Source organism: Hesperophylax consimilis, chromosome 6, assembly GCF_061612785.1.
Source record: "Hesperophylax consimilis isolate HC1 chromosome 6, BYU_Hcon_1.0, whole genome shotgun sequence".
Lineage (NCBI taxonomy): Eukaryota > Metazoa > Arthropoda > Insecta > Trichoptera > Limnephilidae > Hesperophylax > Hesperophylax consimilis.
The window spans coordinates 16,085,307-16,108,630 of record NC_142841.1 but is presented as its reverse complement, the minus strand read 5'-3'; the positions used below and the strand labels follow the sequence as shown (position 1 = coordinate 16,108,630).

The 23,324-nt window shown below is 36.1% G+C and overlaps 1 protein-coding gene across 1 annotated transcript in view; it reads right to left on the bottom strand.

Moving 5' to 3' along the window:
* LOC149422995 (opioid-binding protein/cell adhesion molecule homolog) overlaps positions 1 to 23,324 on the bottom strand; it is a 243,665-nt gene that overhangs the window by 23,567 nt on the left and 196,774 nt on the right. The window contains exons 4-5 of the mRNA XM_089632414.1: positions 8,579 to 8,737; positions 2,053 to 2,181 (exon numbers count right to left, since the gene is read on the bottom strand). Of these exons, the coding sequence (XP_089488540.1) occupies positions 2,053 to 2,181; positions 8,579 to 8,737 (288 nt within the window). The remainder of the gene's footprint in view (positions 1 to 2,052; positions 2,182 to 8,578; positions 8,738 to 23,324) is intronic.

Below are 23,324 nucleotides of genomic sequence, written 5' to 3'. Positions count from 1 at the left end.
ATAATATACCGGCACGGCCGGAGTGTTTCTTGATAGAAAAGATTGACGGTTTGATCTCCAAATAAATAAATATTGCTCTCAGTTTTTATTTATACAAATATATTTCCGTACAGTTTATTTGAAGTAAAAAACTGGCTCTTTTATAATAAATCGACGTTATTTTGGGTACTTACGCACGGTGTCTGGAAATTCTGGAATTTATGTCACAATTAGAGTCTATTTGAGAATGATTTTTTTGATGTGGGCTTTTGTTTTCGATTTTTTTTGGTCAAATTTGAAAAAATCGGTTGCTAGGGGATTAATATCTCAAAAAATGCGTTGAAGCACTGAAACGGCTACAAAAGTTTTTTTTACAGTTTCCGAAAAATGTTAAAAATAAACGAAATGCTAATGCCAAAAAAATGTTTTTTTGGGTTCCCTATTCACCAGTTTCTCGTTTGTACTGCAAGTTTCGGGACGCCGCGCCGTGTTTATTATTGTAAATAAGGGAAAATTAACTAAAAATCCGAAAGTATTCCAGTGATCTAAAAAAAAAATTATATTCCAACTTAAATACCAATATTTTTTTTACAAATGTCGATTTAAAATAATTTCCAAGGTAAGTATTTTTCAAAGCCCACCAAAAATATAAAAATCTGGTGGGGTACGGCGTTTGCCTGACGTCATACGTATCTCGGTTTATTCAGTTAATAGAAAGGTCAATCCCAATTGGTTTGGTATGAAATCGAAAAATTCCATTTAAATATTTAGTAACATTTCCAAAAAACATGATATTCTTTGAAATAGTGTGTTTACCGCACCAATGAACCGTGTGCGAGTCTACTTAGCGCAACATAGAACACAAATTGGCCGCATTCTTAATGCACGTAGCCGTTCTTCTAATATCTTTGAAGTAGCCGGTCGATCCGTGAGGAAGCCTTTAAGTCTCTTAAAATTTAATTGTTTAAGTGACTATTTATAAATTCTAAGTAAAATTGTATTTAATAACCCTTGTATGTAAATAATAAGATTCAGCGTTTGTTGATATATTATGCGAAGATATATTTTTTAAGCTGTAATATTTTTTACTTCAGCTCCTTATTGTATTTGTGATTTGACTTATTTTCACGTTTTTTGTACCACTTTTAAATCGAATTGACAATACCGTCAAAGGAAATACAGCTATCACAACATCGAACAAGGGTGCCTAAGCAGTACTATAAAATCGTATCTGACGGAAATATTAATATTACATAATAAATATATGAATTTCCCTACACTTTTTTTCTCCCAATAATTTTTTTAAAGCTTCGATTAGCTCATTTATAATCAGCGATTTTTCACCAGAAGAGTTTCTTTATTACAAAATAATATAATTGGTAATAACCACACAGATCAGACTATACTCCAGTTCTGATCGCATCCTAGACGTGTTATTGGGATAGTCTGTTCGATACGACGCATGTCCGTCACTAATGGTTCCCTTACGTTGCATTTATGTATCAGTATATAGCGACCTTCGTCTGTTATAATAATGGCATCATTATGATGTAGCCACGGCCATGTTACATTTGGAGATGTTTTATTTATACAATTTCGTAGAAAACAATAACTATAAGATGGCGGATAAACGTAAAATCCAGAAAAATTAAAATTACGTTTTCACTTATTTAACTAGATTGGTTACCTAAGTAACAACAATAAAATATTAAATTATAATAAAACATAATGGCCACCCAAATAAATACATTACAATTGTTCATTCTTAATTCTTGCACTCCCACTAGTATTTTATAGACACGGAATGGCTGAATCTCCACACACTTAGGATCTCAGACATCCATATTTCATCTCATGTAATTCCTTCTACTCCTCATACTTTCACCTTACCTTCTTCTAATTGTCTACCATGCTCTTTCAATGTTCAATCTTGCTCAAAGTTCTTTCAATTTCAACTCTCGTGCATCTTCTATTATTTGCTCTTCATTGATGTATATTTTTTTTTCGCCATATCCTCACTCATTTCGCTTCTATAATATAATATGTAAGAATTTTGGAAACAAGTTTACTTACAATGGATTATCAGCATGATTCTCTTGCTTACAGTTGGTGGAATCCCATTGGATGCTATGCAGAGATAAGCTCCCATATGAAGGCGGTTCACTTTCGTTATGTTCAGAACGGGACCATCCGCTGAAGTAACTGCAAATATAAAGTTAACATCTTAAACTTCATTAATTATTCAAAATCATGTAGTAATTAATCATTTGTCATTTTCATTTGTACAGGTTTTCTTCTGGTAGTGAACAAAAAAAAACACTACACGCGTATTTTCTCAAAATTTACCTCAAAACAGAGAATTGTAGGTAAGTTTACTTGCACTGCCGTGAGAAGAATGGATATATACATCTTTTACTCCTGACCCCACAGATTCCTACCAACCCCTGATACCTTTTTCCTTCCCAGAATGTCCTCTTTTTCATTTCCTGAAAACATCAACACAGCATTCCTAAAGATGACAAAGGCCCTGATGGATTTTTTCCTTGGGGCCTACTGTTTGGAGTTATTGTAAAAAGGTGAAGTGTGGTTACCTGTGGTTTTTGACGGAGACTCCATCATTGACCACTAAATGTGTTTTTGATAAGCAATCAAACTTCTATTTACGAGGTGGTTTAATATTAATTCATGTTATTGAAATAGGTCTACTTTCATACTCTTCTTGAACAGGCAGAATACCAGAGCTTTTCCCTTTATGTTGCCTTTAAAACAAGTCCACACCTACACTCTTCTACTGAAGGTATAACCCAAAGGATACCCGAATGTGTTATGAATAGATTTTTGCAATTATGACTTTGTCTGAGCAAGTTCACTTCTACTCTCATATCCAGGTAAGAAGTAAGAAAATAAAGCTACTCGATGTTTTATAAACTATTTGTTTGCTCAACGTAGCACAAACAGGAATACTTAATACAGTTCTGAAAGTTTCGATTAGAACTCCAACAAAAGAAATAGTCAAAAACTTTCATGTTTCAAAAGCCCCCAAAAAGGGCGTTAATAAATAAATATATAATTTTTTTTTTAAATATTTAAACTTAAAAGAAAACATGACTGAATCCTCCAATGCCCAACATAATACTCAACATCGGCAACAAGTCAAAATGTACTGGTCATCCCAAATTGAAAACATCTTTTGGATGGAGAAGTATAAAATTTCATTGTCTGAAATTATATTATGCCCTTTCAAATCAAACAAAAAAAACAGAAACTAATATAAATAAAACCAAAGTAAAAAATATGACCGAGAAAGCCGCGTGACAATCAACTTGCAAACATTATGAAGACAGCTAGAGATTAAATAAATGCAAAAAACATTAAAATCATTCTGCCGCAGAACAGGAAACACTACGAAAACCGTGATATTATGCTTTACACTTATATCTTATTCTTATATTATGCTTTACACTTATATCATGTACAAACTTTTGTAATAGAAACTAAAAAAATAAAATATACATATACATATAATATATCAGGTCTCCTCTAACCCTCCTCTTCAGGATGCAAGATGACGTGTGTATCGAACATCATATCATAAAACTAGATTAAGTTGTTGCCACCTACTGTGTCACTATCCTGCAGTGAACACCTGTGAGTTTGATGACTCCTTTTTCCAAATAATAAATATTTACCAGTTGAAAAATGCCAATAATACTCGAATTATTTAAAATGCATCAAAAACAATCTGTTACCAGGCGGTACAGGCCAAATCGAACACCCGCGAGTTCGATGACCCTATTTTCAAAAACAAAATCATAATAAGGCTGTTACCAGGCTGATATTATTAATGCATATTATTGGACACCTGCTTTAGAAACTTTAAACATGTTGTTTTGCAAGCTGACGTTGACGTCAAACGAACGCTTGTGGAAGACACTACAAATATCTCACTAAAAAAAATATTATTATTCAATAATTACAACCAATAGAAACAACACCTCCGGTGATAACGCGATCTGTTATAACATGAAATTACAATTCCTGACTCCCAACTGAAAGCTGTATTCGCTTCTGTTCCTCTATCACGGCACAATCATCAACGATTACAACGATGTGCAATGAGCTGTTTACTACCGGCACTCTATCAGCTGAGCCTGATGCATCTCTCATCGTTAAAATAGTGGGGCGTCTCCGAGTGCCGGCCCTTATAATCAAATGAACTAGCCACTGATGCTGACAACCTAAAGGCTTGCCAATTCCTGCTGCTGCCGATTGCTTGTCACTAATGCTGACAACCTAGAGGCTGGCCAATTCCTGCTGGCTACCGACTGAACTGATTGCCACTGATGCTGACAACCTAAAGGCTGGCCAATTCCTGCTGCTGCCAATTGATAGCCACTGATGCTGACAACCTAAAGGCTGGCCAATTCCTGCTGCTGCCGACTGCTGGTCACTGATGATGACAACCTAGAAGCTGGCCAATTCCTCCTGGTTACCGACTGAACTAGCAACAGATGCTGACAACCTAAACGCTGGCCAATGCCTGCTGCTGCCGACTGCTGGTCACTGATTCAGTTCAGTTCTAGCTTCCAGCCAAAACGGTTGTTCTAATCTCGCTCCGGCGGTAAAAATCTCCGGATATTTATTTATTTATTTATTGACGCCCTATTGGGGTTTTAAGTACATAAAAATTACAAAATTTCATTTTTAACAACAGTATAAAACAAACAATAGAAAATCGAATAAAATTTATATTTTTTTGAAAATTAATATTCTATATTTTTTTAGAAAATTCAAAGAAATTACTAACTTTCTCCAAGTTTCATTTTCTTATTTTAAGAGTATAGTGTAAATTATTAAAATAAGTGTTTTTTTCCGTCGAAAAGACGCGATTTACGCGTTAACGCGTGTTCACCACCGCGTGGTGAAGTGAAAGAATGAACTTTTTGTGTATGTTCGTATATACTCTAATGAATAAGTTTTATTCATTACAATAATAAACTCGCATTGCGTTCTATCCTCCCCGTCTAAAAAATCCCATCGAAATCGATCAAGTGTAAAGTGCTCAAAAACTAAAATAAATAAAAAAAATTGTCGCTAATGTGGAGGGCGGAAGTCCGCCATCTTGGTTTTACCGACACGTGTTTCTCGATACTTTCAAAGTTCTCGAACAATCTAGAACATTCTAGAGTTTTCTAGAAGTTTCCAGAAAGACAGTTTTAAATTCATATTGTGTGATCGCTAATGTGGAGGGCATAAGTCCGCCATCTTGGTTATCGTCACGTGGTCTTTCGTACCTATCGAGGCTTTATAATAATTCATAATTAATACATTTGATAATTCAAATCCAGATCACTCATCACACATATATTTAATATTACTCAGACGCCAATCTCGGCAGGCCCGACTCTTTCACGGCTTGCCCGGGCTGACTGCCGCGAACTCCGCTTGATAGTGAATATTTTACCCTGTCCCACTTTTGCAATTTCGGTAGTTAGTGAAATTGTGACGGCTTCGGATTAATCATGTCTTCGGCCATTGATACTTCGAGTGACGAAGAAAATGAGTTGAGCATAAAGCAACTGATGGACTTTATTGCTGAACAAAATAAGACATATGATAATAGGGATAAAGGCGACAAGCATGTCGCTGTGCTTTCTCAACCGGGACCCTCTTCTGAAGGAATATCTATCCAGAATGTCAAACAATATAAGGAGTTTGTCAAGAAGAAAAATAAAAAAGTTCAAAAAAAGTAAACATAAGGATAATGAAGACAAAGGAGAAATGCATGTCGCAGAATATGAAGCACAGCCCAATCCAATCATCATATCCATAGAGAACTCGCCTAATCAAGAGAACCGAAAAAGACCACGCATAAATGATTCACCTAATAGTGATCAAGAAAGGATAATCCCCTCCATGGAAAGGCTAATGAGTATCTTGAAAATAATCAATGATGGCAACAACAAGCTGAAAAAAACTGAAAATAATGAAATAACCACCCTAGTAGACACTCTCATGATTTAAGATTTTCACGGCCAAAAGTATTTTTGTTATTTGTTGGGGTGTTATGCCGTGTTGCGCTAACTCCTTCTTTAGCCAACGTCAAAATAACACATCTGCCCTGATGATGGATACTGCAATGCTGTACGAAACGTTGGGTAAAGATGGAGTTAGCGCAACACGGCATAACACCCCAAAAACAAATAACAAATAACAAAAAAAAATTCTCTTAATTGATCTTACGACCATGACTATTGAGCTAACAAAAGTAAAAACAAGAGGTGCGACGATCAAAGAACTTCTAGCAGCTCAACAACGAATGAGTGAAAAAATGGATAAACTCGTAGCACAGCTGACAGTCATTCCGCCAGAGAGGAGAACCTACGTCAGCGTAGCCGCGGGAGCTCCTGCGTCCAATAATATCATATTCAAAGATTTTGAACGGTCCACGCCCCTCAAACAACCAACTGTATTATTTTATCCGACCAATGCCGAAGGAAAGACATCTGAACAGACAAAAGACCATGGTTGAAATTCTTGACTCAAAAAAGGATGGTTTTCAGGTGGTCCGTACCAGAAAAATTAAAGGAGCAGGCCTTGCTCTACAGACAACAACATCTGGAGGCCTGGACAACATTAAAAAGGTGGAGGAAAAGCTCACAGCACAAGGGATAAAAATGATTGCCCCATTAGGCAGAATACCTAAAATAGTTCTGTCCGATGTCCCTAGAAGAGATGCAACTTTGGACGCAGCCATATTTGAAGAGATTTACATGAACAACTTAGCGGACAAGGAAATCCTTACTAAAGAAGATCACCTGCGCACCATGAGAAGGGTATCGCTCTTTGGAAAGAGGGAAGGCTCCTCGATGAACATGATAATCACGTGCCATCCGCAAGCTAGGAAAATCTTGATCGACAACGGTCACTGCTTCCTGGGCTGGAATGCCTGTATAGTAAGGGACTTCATAGGTACTACCAGATGTTTTAAATGCTACTTATATGGACATATTTCCAAGGTATGCACCCAAGAAATAATTATTTGCAGACACTGTGCAGCTACTGGACACGAGTATGACGCCTGCCGTAACAAGGCTAAGGCACCTGCCTGTGCTACATGCTGCCGCTTCAAGAAGCTATCAAACCACGCGACTGGTGACAAACAATGCCCGGCCCAGCTGTAAACGCACAAGTGCGTATGACGGACTATGGTAACTAATCATACCCCTTTCTCCATAGGACCAATAAACCTCCAGAGATCTCGAGCAGCCACCCTCGAGGCGCTGAAGGTCATGTCCGACCGAAAAATTGACCCCATGTTCATCCAGTAGCAATACACCTGGCAAGGAAAAACACCTGTAAGTCAACCAGGGGCGGTGCTTGAAGTAGATAGATCACCGGAGGCGGGTGTCCTGATCAACACTTCGTTGATCAGCCCCCTCCTCCTGGTTGGACTATCGAACGAACACCAAACCTGCGTTTCTATTAACTTTGGCAAGATTGAAATTATTTTAATATCAGTCTGCTTTGAATACAGTAATTCTGTTTGACCACACATCCTGAGCTTGACGCGCACCCTCAACGCGCTTAAAGGCCGTAACATAGTTATGGTAGGTGACTTTAACGCTCCTCCCCTATGTGGTTTGATGACAGTAATCATAGAACGGAACGCTCAGACGCCGATGAAGATCTTATTGCAGCGCAAGGTCTACAACTAATAAATGAACAGAGTAGTCTAACTACTTTTTCAAACACAATGGGTGAGAGCAACACTGATCTAACTCTTTGCTCTGGATCTGTTGTAGCCAGGATGTCGAACTGGATGGTCCATGAAAGTGCTCTAATATCGGATCATAGATTAATTAACTTTAATGTAGGGGTCCAGAAGACCCAAGCTCCAAAAACCTCCTGGAACTTCAAAACTATAGGGGCGAATTGGGATAATTTTGGGGAGGCTTTACGTGACACCTTAAGGGGATTTTATAACGTAGCAGCAAATGATCCAGACAATTTGGGGAATTACTTTAACGCGGCCGTTGTGTCAGCTGCTGAACGGTCTTTGGGAAGAACAAACCCGAAAACTGTTACTAGGACGCCGTGGTGGTCGAGTGAGTTGATTTTGCTGAAGGGTGAATTTAAGAGGGCTTCCAGGGCACTTGGCTCCCTTAAAAGGAGTGGTGGTACGCAAGATATGATCACTCTTCTTAAGGGTCGTGTCTCTAGAGCCAGGAGAGCCTTTAAGCATGCTATCCTCTCGGCAAAACGAACTGCATGGTATAATTGGGTAAAACAAGTGGGTAACGCCAACCCGTGGGAAATCCACAGCGCTATTGAAAAAACGGGGAAAGGATTTGACCGGTATTTGACTAGTATTATATGGGATAATCCCAATGGGTACTCTGAGAGTACTGATCTGAATCTGATGGTTTGGATAGAAACCGCACGGTATTTTACTTAAATCATTACCCAGGTTGAGGGGTGCTCATTATTTACAGTCTTTTTTTGTACAAGCAAACATGTCCCGTACAAAGTGGTTACCCAGTTGTCTTGAAGATAAGATGGTTAAGTTATGATGATGATGAAGCAGGCCTACACTTACCCTCTTCCCCATTCGGCAGCAGTATAGTCTCCCCGCCTTCTCTCCTCCAGGTGACCTGCGGCTGGGGTGCCCCAGTGGCGGCGCACCTCAAGGTGACATTGGAGCCCTCCCTCACGGCCATGTCCGTACTTGTGGGGTAGTCCAGGATGTCGGGGGGGACTAAAAAAGTTTTCATCGATGAGTTGATATAATATATATATATATATATATAGAACAATGTTAGAAAAAAAACAATTCCCAGAATATGTGCGCAGTATAACACGAAATTTCATAATTTACACATTCTTAGCAATAACTTTGAAAAATATCAAACAGGAGCAATGCTTACGATCATAAATTAATACTTTGAGTATGAAATATATCGGGAGCATCTCCTACCCAAATCCTTTATTTCTCTTCCTCTACCATTTACTTACTAAAACTATTTCAAAGCAAATATGGCCTTTTTTATTTTTTTATTTATTTATTTACTATTACACGCCCTAATGACTTTTACACACTACAAAGTTTAATAGTTGAGTATCATAGTTATTATAAATTCTACCAAATTAAAACAATAAAGGAAACATAATACAACGAAAAAAGAAAAAATATTAAATGTTACAACAAAAGCATTTAATAAAATAAGATACATTAGTAAAAATGATAAGAAGTCTCACATAAATAGATATTCAAAATAAAAATATATATATTGCGGAAATTATAGATGTCTATTTGTGTCTCGATATATAAAAGAATTGAAATAAACAATATTTATATTGATTATTTTCAAGATGAAATATATCTCCCAGATCAGAGTATTTATTTCCAAGACTGTGAAGTCTTGGAATCGGGGAATTTTGATAAGACAGTGTCCTGGTGTTGTAAAAATAAAAGGGTAGTAAATTTCGGCAAGATCTTTTGGGTATGTGGATGCTGATTAATTGGAGTAACTCAGGACAGTCAATTTTGTAATGAAGTATTTTATGTAGTACTATCAAATTTTTTATAAATTTTTTAATTTTTACATGAAACAAATAAATTTATATATCTTGAACAATATTTGGTAATGTGAACCACGCTGAGTGCTTTACACGTACTGAGGCCCTTATTTTACAATTTAATAATATGCAATAAAAACATTATATGAACCAATACATTTTAATAAAATAAAATACGAAAATAAAGGCAGTAGTGAAAAAAAAATCCACAAATATTATGAGAACAGTTGTATATAATGACGTAATGGTATTGTGAATTACTTATAAATTTTTTATTCTTGTACGTTATTTTTTTAATAAAATTGCCTTTTTGTATATATATAACCGAAATATTTTCCGTTTCCCTCACTTTTGTATCGAGTGAAAGATTGTGGAGTATCTGTATAGATCTTTGTATTAAAATATAAGGTGATTATTTTTTTACAAATACACGGATTCTTACGTATTGTTAATATTATTTTTTTAACATTAGCTCCGCATAGGAAGCCATCAAAAAATATTTTCTTCAGGATCTATGACATTTTTGGGGATGCTATGTTGAGTGTTTTTTAAAGGAAGGGAAGAAGATAAAGGAGAGGAAGATCTGGGAAGGAATGGAGGAGTTATGAATGGTAGGTATGAATTTGGGGTCAGTGAGTCCAGGAGTGACGGAAGTTTGAATTCACCCCTCCCACTGCGGTGCAAGACGATGGGTCGAGACAGGTCTGCTGAAGAGGTAAAAAGATCTCCCTTAACAATCCGACCAGCTATACAGTAGGTGGGTAGACTAATCCGCTGCCGAGAGGCATGATCCCGGTAATCCCTGCTAAGTAACCAACTGTAGCGAACCACTTGGCGTGGTACCCATACCACCTCCCAAATTTAAATTACAACAAACTCTTTATTCACAATACGTATTATTATATTGCAGAATAGTATGAAGCCACCAAGAAACAAAGATATTTTAATGGTACGTATTTAAAGGATCCATCGATAACTCTTATACTTGAGAGATAAGTAGGTACCAACATACTTTACTCTGCTCTTTTTCTTCCCCTATATCCAACCCGTCTAATCGGGTCTATTTATTTATTGAAAATAATTAACTTTGTTTACAACCCCATTTTTGATTGACAAACTCAAAAGAAAATTTCTATCTTCGAGATACAAAGTGTACTGAAAATGAAGATAATATACCAATAGACAAATAAGTACCCATTTACAATAAGCGGAGAATAATTCGTTATTATTATAAAAAAAAATAATGCCAAAGAAATAAAATTAATCAATTTTTATTTTTATAGTTTGTTTTAATAGTTTTACGATGTCCGCTAAACCGCCCGTGACGTCACAAGGAGCCATGTGACGTCAGAAGGATCCATGTGACGTCAGAAGGATCCATGTGACGTCAGAAGGATCCATGTGATGTGTGAGCTTACTTTTTGTATCAACAAGGTCAACTGAGTACCAAGCTGAAACGGACTCATAACACAGTTGTTATATTTCCTTTTGTATAATTTTTTTTTTTTTTTTTTTTTTTTTCTTTATTCATGAAATATTAATGTGTACAGTTTTTACATGCTTTTCGACTACCACACTAGACACACGCCCGTATTATGGTAGTCGAATGGTGAGATATATGATTTAAGCAATGTTAGAAAGAAATAACACCACGTTTTGTATTTACGTCTAAAAACTTACCATACACTTCCAAATAATTGTAATATATTCCATAAATATTAGACAAAGTTTGTGGATTTTTTAATAATTATTTTCGCATAAAACTAAATAAAGTGAAATGAGAATATCCTTAAAAATACGTCTGCGTATTTAAATATATTTTCACATTCATATAAAGTTGTATTTCTACAGTTTAAAAGAAAAAACAATTGGGAAGCGACAAAACAATCGTAAAAAATTCCTCTCTCTTGAAATCAGTATTTTTTTTTAATGATAAACTGATGTTTACAAGACAAGGTTTTTTATGCATAGCACAAAGGATAACACATTATTATAGGATATTTCAAGCGATTAATTATTGCTTATAATAATTTGTTATCAGTAATTTTTTATTTGCAATCGGATTTTTTCCGTTCGTAATATTAGAATCTAAAAGACTCTTACTTCTGCTTTCAAAACCAGTAATTCATTTTGTTGTACATGAAAAAATAGTGAATCCATAAGATCCACAAATTTATGATAGTGAAACAAAATTTGATGTCATGACTCTAAAAACAGCCGATGCAATGATGCCAATCAAGCAGGGCGTTTTGAACAGATAGTGTTTTATTCATTTTTAAACATAGACATATGAATATTAGTAGACCTGCCCTAAATAATTAAAAGCGTATTATTCCCCACTCCCCATACCAGTTCCATTGGAGCCGGCTGGGCTCGCGTATGGCTTCCCGTGAATCTTGAGAATGTGACGTCATCATTCTTGTTCGAACTAGCGTCGAGCTATGGTCGAGGCATTTTACGAAATAACCTGGCAAAATGGTGGCTTAGCTATGAAAACTTGTAAAAATAGATGTGAAAAAGAGAATAAACCCAATTGTCGTATTATATTCCATATGTAAGCATTATTTTAAGCGTAATTACATCGTATGATATGGATCAGTTTGTAGAAACATTGTGATGAACTTGCCCTGGGATAATTTTTTTTCCGTTTATTGTAGGAATTAATTAATTCTAAGAAGCCTAATTAAAGTTCGAAATAAACAGGCTACACCTACCTTGTTGATTTATTATGGTGAGAAAGAATTTTTCAGTTGGTCTCACGACATAGGGATTTACCAGATGTTGGATAGCTGATTTAAAAACAAGTGTTTAGATTTATTATGGTAGAAAAAAAACTTAGAACATGCCCTGCATTTAGCAGAGACCTCCGGGGTGGTGTTAAAATTCTCAGATTTAGTTCAGTGCCGTAGTAGCGAGTTTGCCAGGTGGGGGGGGGGGGGGGGGGGGCGGATAGAAAAAAAACCCTAACAAGATCAATAAGAAACAATTCAACTTCGTTGAGCAATGCTACTAAGTGACTTTCTAAGTATGAAATACGCCGTTAAATATAGTTATGTAATTTTTCTAAGGATTTAGACGAATTATAATTATGACTAGCGAGGTAAATCACATTTTATCAGGACGAGTTTGGAAGTTGCCTAATTAAATTAAATTCCTGCAAGAAGATTTAAAAATAAAACTTATAAATAAAAGATATTTAATACATCCTAGAATTAGGTTGGTAATTTGAAAAGAGGCTAAAAACTGGTGGGCCGACACGCCACTGGGCTGAGGGGAGTCAGGTTTCATTCCTTTGCGAAGAATTGGACAGTTTACTTGAGAAGTAACAAGTTATTGGTTTTGAAACGATTTAAATTAATGTGACGGGTTCTAGAGCTCATAATTGATGTGGTCTTTTAGTGCATTTCTGTCTTTGAATACACAAGATAGTCAGTTTTGAAAGCGTTGGCAGACGGTCAAATAGAGTCAAGGGGGGAGTCTAGATTGGGGAGAGCGGGGAGACGGTCGATGTAGTTAGCGTGGAAGAGCGGGAGAAGATAGTCGAGGGTGAAAGAGCGGTTCGAGGAGTCAGGTTTTGAGAGCGTTGGAAGGCGGTCAAATAGAGTCAAGCAGAATAGAGTCAAGGGGATCAGAGATTCAAAGTTTGGGAGACGGTCAAGCATAGCCAGCATCGGTCAACGTTGTAATATAGTCAAGGCGATTAAAAGCTACGAGGCGCGCCAACAAAGAATTTATCGTCAGGACACGAACACGGATAAAATCATTTAGTGTAGGAAGTGTGATTTTTCTAACAGCATGGGTATTTTACAGCATGTGACTGTGTTTGGTTTTTTATAATTATTTGGATTGCACTAGGATGAAATTGGTAAGTCTCATTATAATCTAATTATTAACCCTTATTTTCCGTATGTAAACCAAATAATTCAATTGTATTTTGAAGTAAGAGTATTTAACTTGAATACTATAGGTAATTATGTTAAAATCTTCAACAGAAGAATTTTAAGTTCGGACCCTTTAGCAAAAGAGGTCATAAATTATAAGACTTGAACCTTTCAAAACAAAAGAAGGGACGACGAACGGCTACTCTAAAAGCACGTTTAGATTATTCAACAATAGGCATTATTTATGAGTATGACTATTTTTCGCAATTTAAAATGACTTAAAATAATCCTCCAGTAGTTATATTTAGCGTCAAAAATTTATAAAATACAAACCATTGTATTTATGCGATGGTTTTATAATCCGGCGAACGGTTGTTGGTCGAAACAATCAGATACCTATAGGCGAAATAGTAACGGATAGAACGGTTAATTATATGCTTCAATACCTGTTATTTAACAATAAGTTATCGTATTCTCCTTGGACATCCAATATATTTGGTATTATCAAAGTTATTCGCGGAATTAACACAGCGGATAGAAAGTAGCCGCCGAGAGAACACATCTGTCTAGCTTCCCTATTCTATCAAGTGAGATTTTCATTTACATAAGTTTAGTTTGGAGCGAAGTGTACGAATTTTCCGTAAGCTGTCCTATCTTATCAATGAGACAAAAGCGAAGGAATCGAAATTGGTAATTGGCTTGCCTAATAGGGACTTTTGTGTTAGCAAATTCAGAACCCTGGGTACCGAGATAGCGTCTATTTCAGTAGAGCAGCGCCGGCCTTTTCCCGTGCTCTTGGTGTGGTTGAGTTATTCCCGTAAAAGCATCGGTTTCTGTCGAAGGTGTTGGAGGACCAGCCTAAGATGGTTACCCTGGATAGACCCCTGTTTCGAGTATTTTCAGCTGGTGAGAGGACGCTTTCACGGAGTTCCAATCGAAGGGAACAAAGATTGCTAATGGGCTTTCCTACTTGAGTTAGCTTGGTAGACGAAGGAACAAAGCGGATAATGGCTATGCTATTCTTTTCTGACGTATGGGGAGGATTTTTTTGCTGAAAAAACGAAGGGATTGTGACGAATATGAAGTTGTTTCGGCGATATCTGACGTCCTTCCTGTCAAATTCAATAAATACTTACCCCACTATAGGAGGAGAAGTCATCCAGAATTAGGTTGGGAATTGACTCTGACTGAAACCGTTTGAGCTGACGGAGATTGGATGATTTCAGATTCACGACCTGATAATTCCAGTATCCCTGATCCTTAGCGCCGGAAGTCGAGGATATCATTTTCTACCATTCTTTGATATTTGAAGCGAACGGAGGGTAACAAACGATAGAGCGAATGACCATGACTTTAAAGTGGGGTAAGACCTCCCCCGTACCGGAAACATTCGTTATGTCGGATGGATGCCCTCATTCAAATTAAATATTGACATGACTATTTTGAGTGTGGACGGAAGACTTGAAGTATGTTCTGTATTGTAAGTTTTTAGATTCTCACGGCCAAAAGCATTTTTGTTGTTTGTTTTTGGGGTGTTATGCCGTGTTGCGCTAACTCCTTCTTTAGCCGACGTTTTGGACAGCGTTGCAGTGTCCATCATCAGGGCAGATCCGGTAGATCCGAAGATGTGTAAATTTTGGTTGTCGAGTTTGTGCTTATTTATTTGTGGCCTGGGCCCGTACAAGTGCAAAATGCCAACGGAAGTGGCGACATCTTGTGGCGAATTCTGAAAACACAGTATTTATGATAGCCTGGGGCCCATCCAAGTGCGAAATGCCAACGGAAGTGGCGCCATCTTGTGGTGAATTCTAGGTCCGAGGTCCTGGGAAGACCCAAAACTTATAGATCACGCCTGATTATGGAGGCAATTGAAATCTACAAAAATCCATTTAATATCAATAGAGACGACGGAGCTAAGCTCAACAGCTCTTGGTATCCGGTAATTGACGGCTACACCAAAGCTAAACGCAAATAACATGTCTAAGTATACTCCAATACCATATAATAATACAATATAAAACCATTGCATTTATACCTTGATACTGGGTACATCTACTCTAACCGCTGTCAATCGGTTTTCTAATTCTAGAATTCACCACAAGATGGCGCCACTTCCGTTGGCATTTCGCACTTGGATGGGCCCCAGGCTATCATAAATACTGTGCTTTCAGAATTCGCCACAAGATGTCGCCACTTCCGTTGGCATTTCGCACTTGGACGGGCCCAGGCCACAAATAAATAAGCACAAACTCGACAACCAAAATTTACACATCTTCGGATCTACCGGATCTGCCCTGATGATGGACACTGCAACGCTGTCCGAAACGTCGGCTAAAGAAGGAGTTAGCGCAACACGGCATAACACCCCAAAAACAAACAACAAATATGTTCTGTATTGCTCATATGATAAACATGTGTCATTACCTCTACTGGAACGAAAAGCTGTATAGACTGGAGCCAGGAGCTATTTGGAGTAACGTGACTGCAGAGGCGAAGGCGAACAACTGGAGCTGGATCTAACTTATTCTTACAAGCGCAAACCAGAGGAGTGTTCACGGGACTTCCGAACTCCTGACGTTGCTGATGCAAACCACTTCAGTATATGTTTATGTTTGAGGTTAGTAGAGTAGACTCCTAACTTTCGGCATGCTGGCGAAGCTTAACTCATCATCGATTTAGGGGAGGTTGACGCGACCTAAACCTCGCGCTACCCACGTGACCCAAATGGTTCCTGACATCAGGCTATCATGCCACCGAACCGGAGCAGCTCCTTGTACCTAACGGTATAAGATGAATCTTCATCAATCATCATCATCATCAACATCATCATTTACCACCAAGGACCCACATCCCACCTTCATCACCCTCCGGCAGGAGGCAAAACATGTCATTATTTCATCTGTCGCTGAGCGATATTCAATTAATTTCTGGAGGTGTTGGGATTGGACCATCAATTTAGCTGCTCTTGAGCTGGTCACGTTGATGGATGGGATTTGGACGGAGACCAATCGAAAGCAACACATGTTTTGTCTCTAGCTATTCCCAAAAATACCTACTCATAGAAATAACTCACAAAACTAACAATCCATAGTCAAATCATTAACTTAGAATCTTGTGCATCTTGAATTGAATTGTCTATATAGAATTTCATGTACCTACTTGTATTTAATTGTCCCATTATATTAGCACATCAACGACTGCAGTAACCGGAAACGTTCTGGCGAGCAAACGAGGTAGGAAAAGGTAGTTAAAATCAGGGTAGTCGGTCATTGTCTTATTTTAAAACCGTACAGAATGTAACACGCCTCATCTAAAAAGAACCAAAGTTACCACAACCAATTGAAAGGATCCTTCAATGAATTAATCACTGTCGAAACAAAAAATTGACACAACGTGACATATAAATTCGTTAAGATTGAAGGGTTGATGTACCGCGAAAAGTTGCAAATCAGACGGGAGAAATCATTACTTTTCACGAAGTGAAAAGGTAGAATCAGCGATTCGTTTTGCGCGGGAGAGGGGTAGTTAGCAAAATATATACCCGAGTAAAAAATTAGAGTCATTTCAGTGGCTGCCGTGGACGGGAGCTTGCGGAAGAAATTATATAATTCAATTTCGATATAATCTACGATATAAAAACGAAGGGAAGACTTAAAAACATTACAACATATACTATCACATCGAGAAATATATTTGCACGCATCATTGGTATTGGTTACTGGGAACTAAATTATGAACACTTATAAAAGTGTCTTAACTAAATACGTAAACAAAATATTCGACTCTGAAAATAGAAGAAATTTTTTTTTGCCGAATTTGGACTTCGTAAATTTGTTCATAACGTGGCGAGTAATTTGCGCTCCCATGTAAAAATGTCTATTCATTCAAAAGCAGATTTTACTTTTAAGAACTAAATGGTGATATTATAATGCGAGATGCCTATATACTGTCAGATTGATTTATTGACGAATCACAGTCAGCTTTACCCCCTTCGTTCTTCAACAGTTGATTTTACCCCTCACCTTTAATTTCTAGTCTATATATTCATATGTCTGTGTTTTTAAATAACGATTTACTGATTGTAAAATCGGCATTTGTTAACCTAAATTAATAAATATAATTTAAGCCATAGTATTTTAACTGATGTTCTTCATTTTTAAAACTTATGAGAAATGGAAATCAATTTATTACACCAAATTTACAAACACATGTATGCAAAACGATTATATTTACCAAGCTATAGAAAATTACAATTGTCTATCTCCCTTCTGAATTGCGTCGTATTATCAACCAATCAGATCAAATAAAAAATTAAACATAAAATTAAATATAAAAAAAAAATGCTTAACATATTATCAAATTTCATATCAATTCATATACAACTAACGTAAAATTCGTGGCACCGTTACCAGGACAGGAGTTGCTATTTTTTAATATATTTTTTGTTATATTTTTTATTATTTGTATTTTTTACAATACATATACGATGTTAACATGTCATACAGTATTATAATGTAAACCAAAAATATCATTTTCTCACAATAAAAACACAACGCTCTTGTGTTTGGTGAGGGAATTCTAGCATAATTATACAAAAAATCACATGTAAGAAATATATATGTACAATCTAACTCATATTCATCGTGCTGCAATAGGCAAAACATATACTGACCACTGACACACATTCTAATTTTTAATTTGTTTTGTCTAAAAAAGATTTATTTATTTTAATATAATTATAATATTATTCCTCCATGAGATATTACAAAATATTTTTATATTTTGTTATTATGTTTAATTCGTTGAACCCCATTTATTTTGTAATAATTTAAAATACACAATTCGGTAATGGCTTTACACATCGAAATAGCTGTCGCAATAATAAAATATAAAATATTTTCTGAATTTGATAATAACACAACCAAATTGGAAATTTTTAAATAATATTTTTGTTTTGTTTCAGGCAGAAAAGAGTGTATGTTGATGACCTTAGTAGGGTGTAAGAAGTTGTTTTTATTAAAATAATAAATTAATAATAAATGTTCTTCAGAAAATTAAAAAATATGTTATAACTTAATTTTTTCTATATTTTTACTTAGTTCACGTGATAAGCCCCCTTTTAAACAATTTTCTACACATTAGAACAATTCGTATTATTTGTTTCGATAAGTTAACGAAAATTGTATTATAGGATTATCTGTAGAAATTCCAATTAACATGTTACTTTGGCAGGTAATAAGATAAGAGAATAATTGAACTGGGTTTAATTAGTGCACTGCAGCGCCTCGGAAATGATTATAATATATTTACGCCAGCTGGAAGCAAGATATACGCCTCAGCAATTATTATTTATTTATGCCGCGGAACTCAGATGCTATCAGCCAAAGTTCTGGAGCCAGATGGAAATGCTAAAATTTTCCTAAGAGGAGTTAATTAATATCATAGTTTTAATCGAAAACTCCTGCCTCTGTAAACTTATCCCCGACAACAATAATTAAAATACTATGAACGAGTCAGTTTCAGCCCCAATTCCCAAAAGTGCCATAAATCAAAGCTGATAATAATTAATTATTCAAAATAACGTTTGTTAGATAAAGACGTCCATTTGTTGGTGGCGTTCCTGTATTGATTAATTTGCTAAATCTGTTGGAAGCGGTGCTTTTAAAATACCTAAGGGTATTGAATTATTAGATTATTTGAAACTCGATTGCTAGTATTTAATTGAATGGAAAGCGTTTATGCGAGTTCATAAGGGTTTTATAAAGGAGGTATGCAATACAGAATGTTGCTCTATTTTTCCGTTCTCCAGAAACCCGTTAAAATCTGTGGCTCGAGAGTTTTTTGGTATATTCTGAATTATATAGTTCACTTCTATAATATCGAAATATATAATATAATATTATACATAATATTATTAGTACATTGATTTCGTAAATTGAATATATATTTTTTAAATTATTTACTACTTATATTCTCTTAAACTCTATACTCCTTATTTTCTTTTTTAATTACATTTATATTATATCATATTTTCCGATCGAACGAAAGGGCGAGTACCGGGTTTGCAGCCAGGTTTAAAGGAGAGGACAAAAACTCCAAAATGTCCTTATCATGGGATCCCGCCAGAGTCCAGACTCAAGCATTGCAGCATACTGAAAAAAGGTATTGGCCCCGTCAATCTAATGTTTAAAGTCTCAAAGAAAAAAGAATTTGTTGGTTCCTATTATTGTATATATTTTTATATTATTTTAATATTATGGCAATTTTTTAAAAATATTCTATACGTTTTATGGGATGTTTGGGATTGCACAAACTTCCCATAATCCCGGAATAAACTCAATATTATTATTATTATATTATTTCAGTGCATGGTTTTTCGATGAGGTATTTTTAAAGGTGACCCACGACAGTTTTCAGGAAAATAAGACTTATTTATAGTACATTACTTGGTGCAGGGTCTGTTCAATATATTAATAACATTAATTACGCAATGAAATGGGATAGTGAAATAATAGTAAAACTGTTGAAATTAATTACTGGCATATATCATATCCAATAGCAGGTGGTGCAAAAAGAGACACTGCAAAACCGTTCACACCACTGTCTGATTTTCTCTTCTCGCTCTCAAATGCCGTCTATTTTATACAAGACAACGATAGTTACAATTACCAAAAAAGTTAATTGATTGTTGTAATTTTAAAGTTAATTCCGAAACACCCTGTTAGTAGAGTACCTCCATACATTTATAAGACCAGCGAACACGTTAAAAAAAAGCTACGGGGAAATTTAAATACTCGACCAGGTACCCGTGCCAATCCATCTGACCCATTCAGACCGACCCTCTTAAAGGCAACTCGCACAAATAAATACAGCGGCCTAAACTATGTGCAATTAATCAAGCGGCAACGGGTACAAACAAGTTAAATTGGTTCACGGAAATCAGGTGAATAGTGCCACAGCTTGCTCTGTGCGGGGTACGAACTTTGACTGTGCAAATGAAAAGGATGCAGCGGGAATTCAAAACAAAACACAGGCAGATTGGGAATAATTTTATAAAATTAGGTAATAACCGACTTTTCTCATATCATTTTGATCATTACGACATTTTTTGATTGTGTTTAAATTTTTATTTTACTATGCCGTTTTGTTGTTGTTGTTTTTGATATTACAATTTGAATATAATTTGTTAAGAAAATCATGTAGGGTGTTAATTTTTAGTTAAAATATGAATTTATATTTTAACTCAAAATTAACGTAATAATTTGCTAAAGAGGGAATCATTTAAATTAATGCCAATTACAGACCACGCTATATTTTTGTGGCTTGGCCTAGTTCAGCATATTGTTCACCATTACATTCCCATTGGTGGTGTATTGTATATCGTTAAATGCCGCCTCGGTAGAAATCTCGGTGTTCTATCTTTCTATATGTATTCTATATGTATATGTATATATCTATCTATATATATATATATATAAATCTCGTGTCACGGTGTTTGTGGTCGCTCTCCTCCGAAACGGCTCGACCGATTTTTATGAAATTTTTTATGAATAATTTTTAGGCATGGAAATAGGTTTTAAAGTATATTTCATACCGTTAGGTGATTAGGGTGTCCCTTTACAGATTTTTTTCCCACTTTTTTGACAAATAATATTTTTTGTACTTTTTTATTATTTGGTATCAATAAATATCTATAACCTAAAATTTTCACCCTCCTACCCTCACCCTACCGTTTTTTATCGTGATTTAAGTATTTATGTATGAAAAAATTTAACCTTCGTTCATATTTCAAACAGAACGAAATTATTTACGTTGTTGAATACCAGATGGCGCTACGTTCGCCTCACCGAACATTCATCCACACATGCGCAAGTCATTCACGAGAAGCGTCGTTACATTTTGAAATTTAATTTGGCATTTGTTATGAATCACAACGCAGTACGTGCTATTTGTGTGTGTGTATTACAGTGAACAATGCCAGCAAGACGCAAGGGTGCCCATTTTGGGCCGTCGAAAGAATAAAGCAACAAATATGCAAAATAGTAGAGCAGAAAGAACAGGCATACAAATCCATCAAGATACAGAAAATGTGCGTGTGAGCATGTCGCTATTGGGTAAATCTCAATCTCAAGAAAAACGAGCTGAACGAAATCAATTTTTTTTTGCTTAAATTTCGGCACACCATGTATTTCACATGGAGAATTATAATTGGCATGTTCTCACGTGGGCAAACCATTGAGCTTATTTGTGTTACCTAAAGACGGACTGACAAAAAATATTGTAAACTCAACTGCTCTTCGAAATTAATATTGATTTTCTTTATTTCATTTTCCTACTTTAGGATAAAAAATAAATTGAAATTTTTCACATTTCATTTAACTTTTAAAAGATCGAATAATGAATATGTCCGTTATTTTAATGAAACACATTGAATTAAGAAAATGAATGGTTGGCGTTTTTTGTTTTTATCGGCGGTCATCGTCTTCAGGGCTCCATTCCATCCGATCCCCACGCACTTACAATACATTCGTTATTTTTTATTTAACAACCGAAATATTCACTATAAATAATTTATACAGCAGAACAACGTTTGCCGGGTCAGCTAGTATGTTTATATAATACTTAAAAGATATAAGTATAATAATTATAGACGATAATAGAAAAGGTGGTGAATGAGTTATAACCAGGACATTCGGTGATAGATACAGCACTACGCGACGTGAGTGGTTATTGAGTCTCATACAATAAAGGAAAATGATCACAGGGTCTAAATATATTTTTAAGGGACACAAAATACTTCCTAAAAAAGAGTTCCATGATTTTAAAAGCTTCGGACCTCTTCTCTCGTGGGATCTTTAGATAACCAAGGAGGAGTAGAGATGAGAGAGAGAAAGGCCACCTCCGTGAACTCTTCCCTTGTGGGGCCTTCAGCGAACCAAGGGGGATTGCAGAGGAGAGATGAGACCTGGGAAGACACATTGTGGAACCAGAAGACAAAGCCACATATCCAATGACAACCCTGGTGAAATTTATATAAGGGAACGGGTGACTGTTGGAATTGGACTGTTGGCGGGTGACTAAAGGAATGAGGTAAAATCGGAAATAGAACAATGGGCCAGTGGCTTAAGTGCTCATGGCAACTATACGGAAGCCGTATCCGCTCTATAAATAAATTATGAAATATTAAAATTGCTTAGTCGGAATATTCAGACGAAAGTATGGGAAAATGGCTAGTTCCTACACCTAAACATTTATTTCTACTTTATGTACTTTCTACTCCTTTTTCTCTCGCGAGCTTTAAACAAGGCACGTGTTCGTGCATGACCTGATTTCAAAATAACAAAATATTATTAGTCTCTATTATTTTTCATCACTCACTCCGCCATATTGGACCCGCCGCTGTTTGTCGGGTCTAGGTGCATCCGTATATTGAATCTGAAGAGAAAACCGATAATGTTCCCCACTTGTTATTTATTTTCAAAAGGGACTTATTTTCCAGCGAACCTTGAAAGTACTCGCGCTGAGCTGAGCAGCGCACATAGAGTATACACGGGAAAATAAACACACTTGTGGCAATGCAACCAATATCACTCGTGTACTGAATCCTCTTTAGATCTTATCACAGTCGGAACTGGAATCGATCATAATAAAAGATAATCTACGTACCAAATGAACAAGAAATTAAAATTTCGTCGCCTATCATTTGAACAAAATTACTAATAGAATAAAGAATAACAAATTAAGTACATTGTGGGCGTGTTTCGTGATCCAAATATATGACCAATTTGGGTCTAAATTTCCATACAAAACTGTGTTTGAGGCCATGTACTTCCCCACCTCCTCTTCCCCATCTCCTTGCTCTCCACACTACTTTCAGCCTTTCAA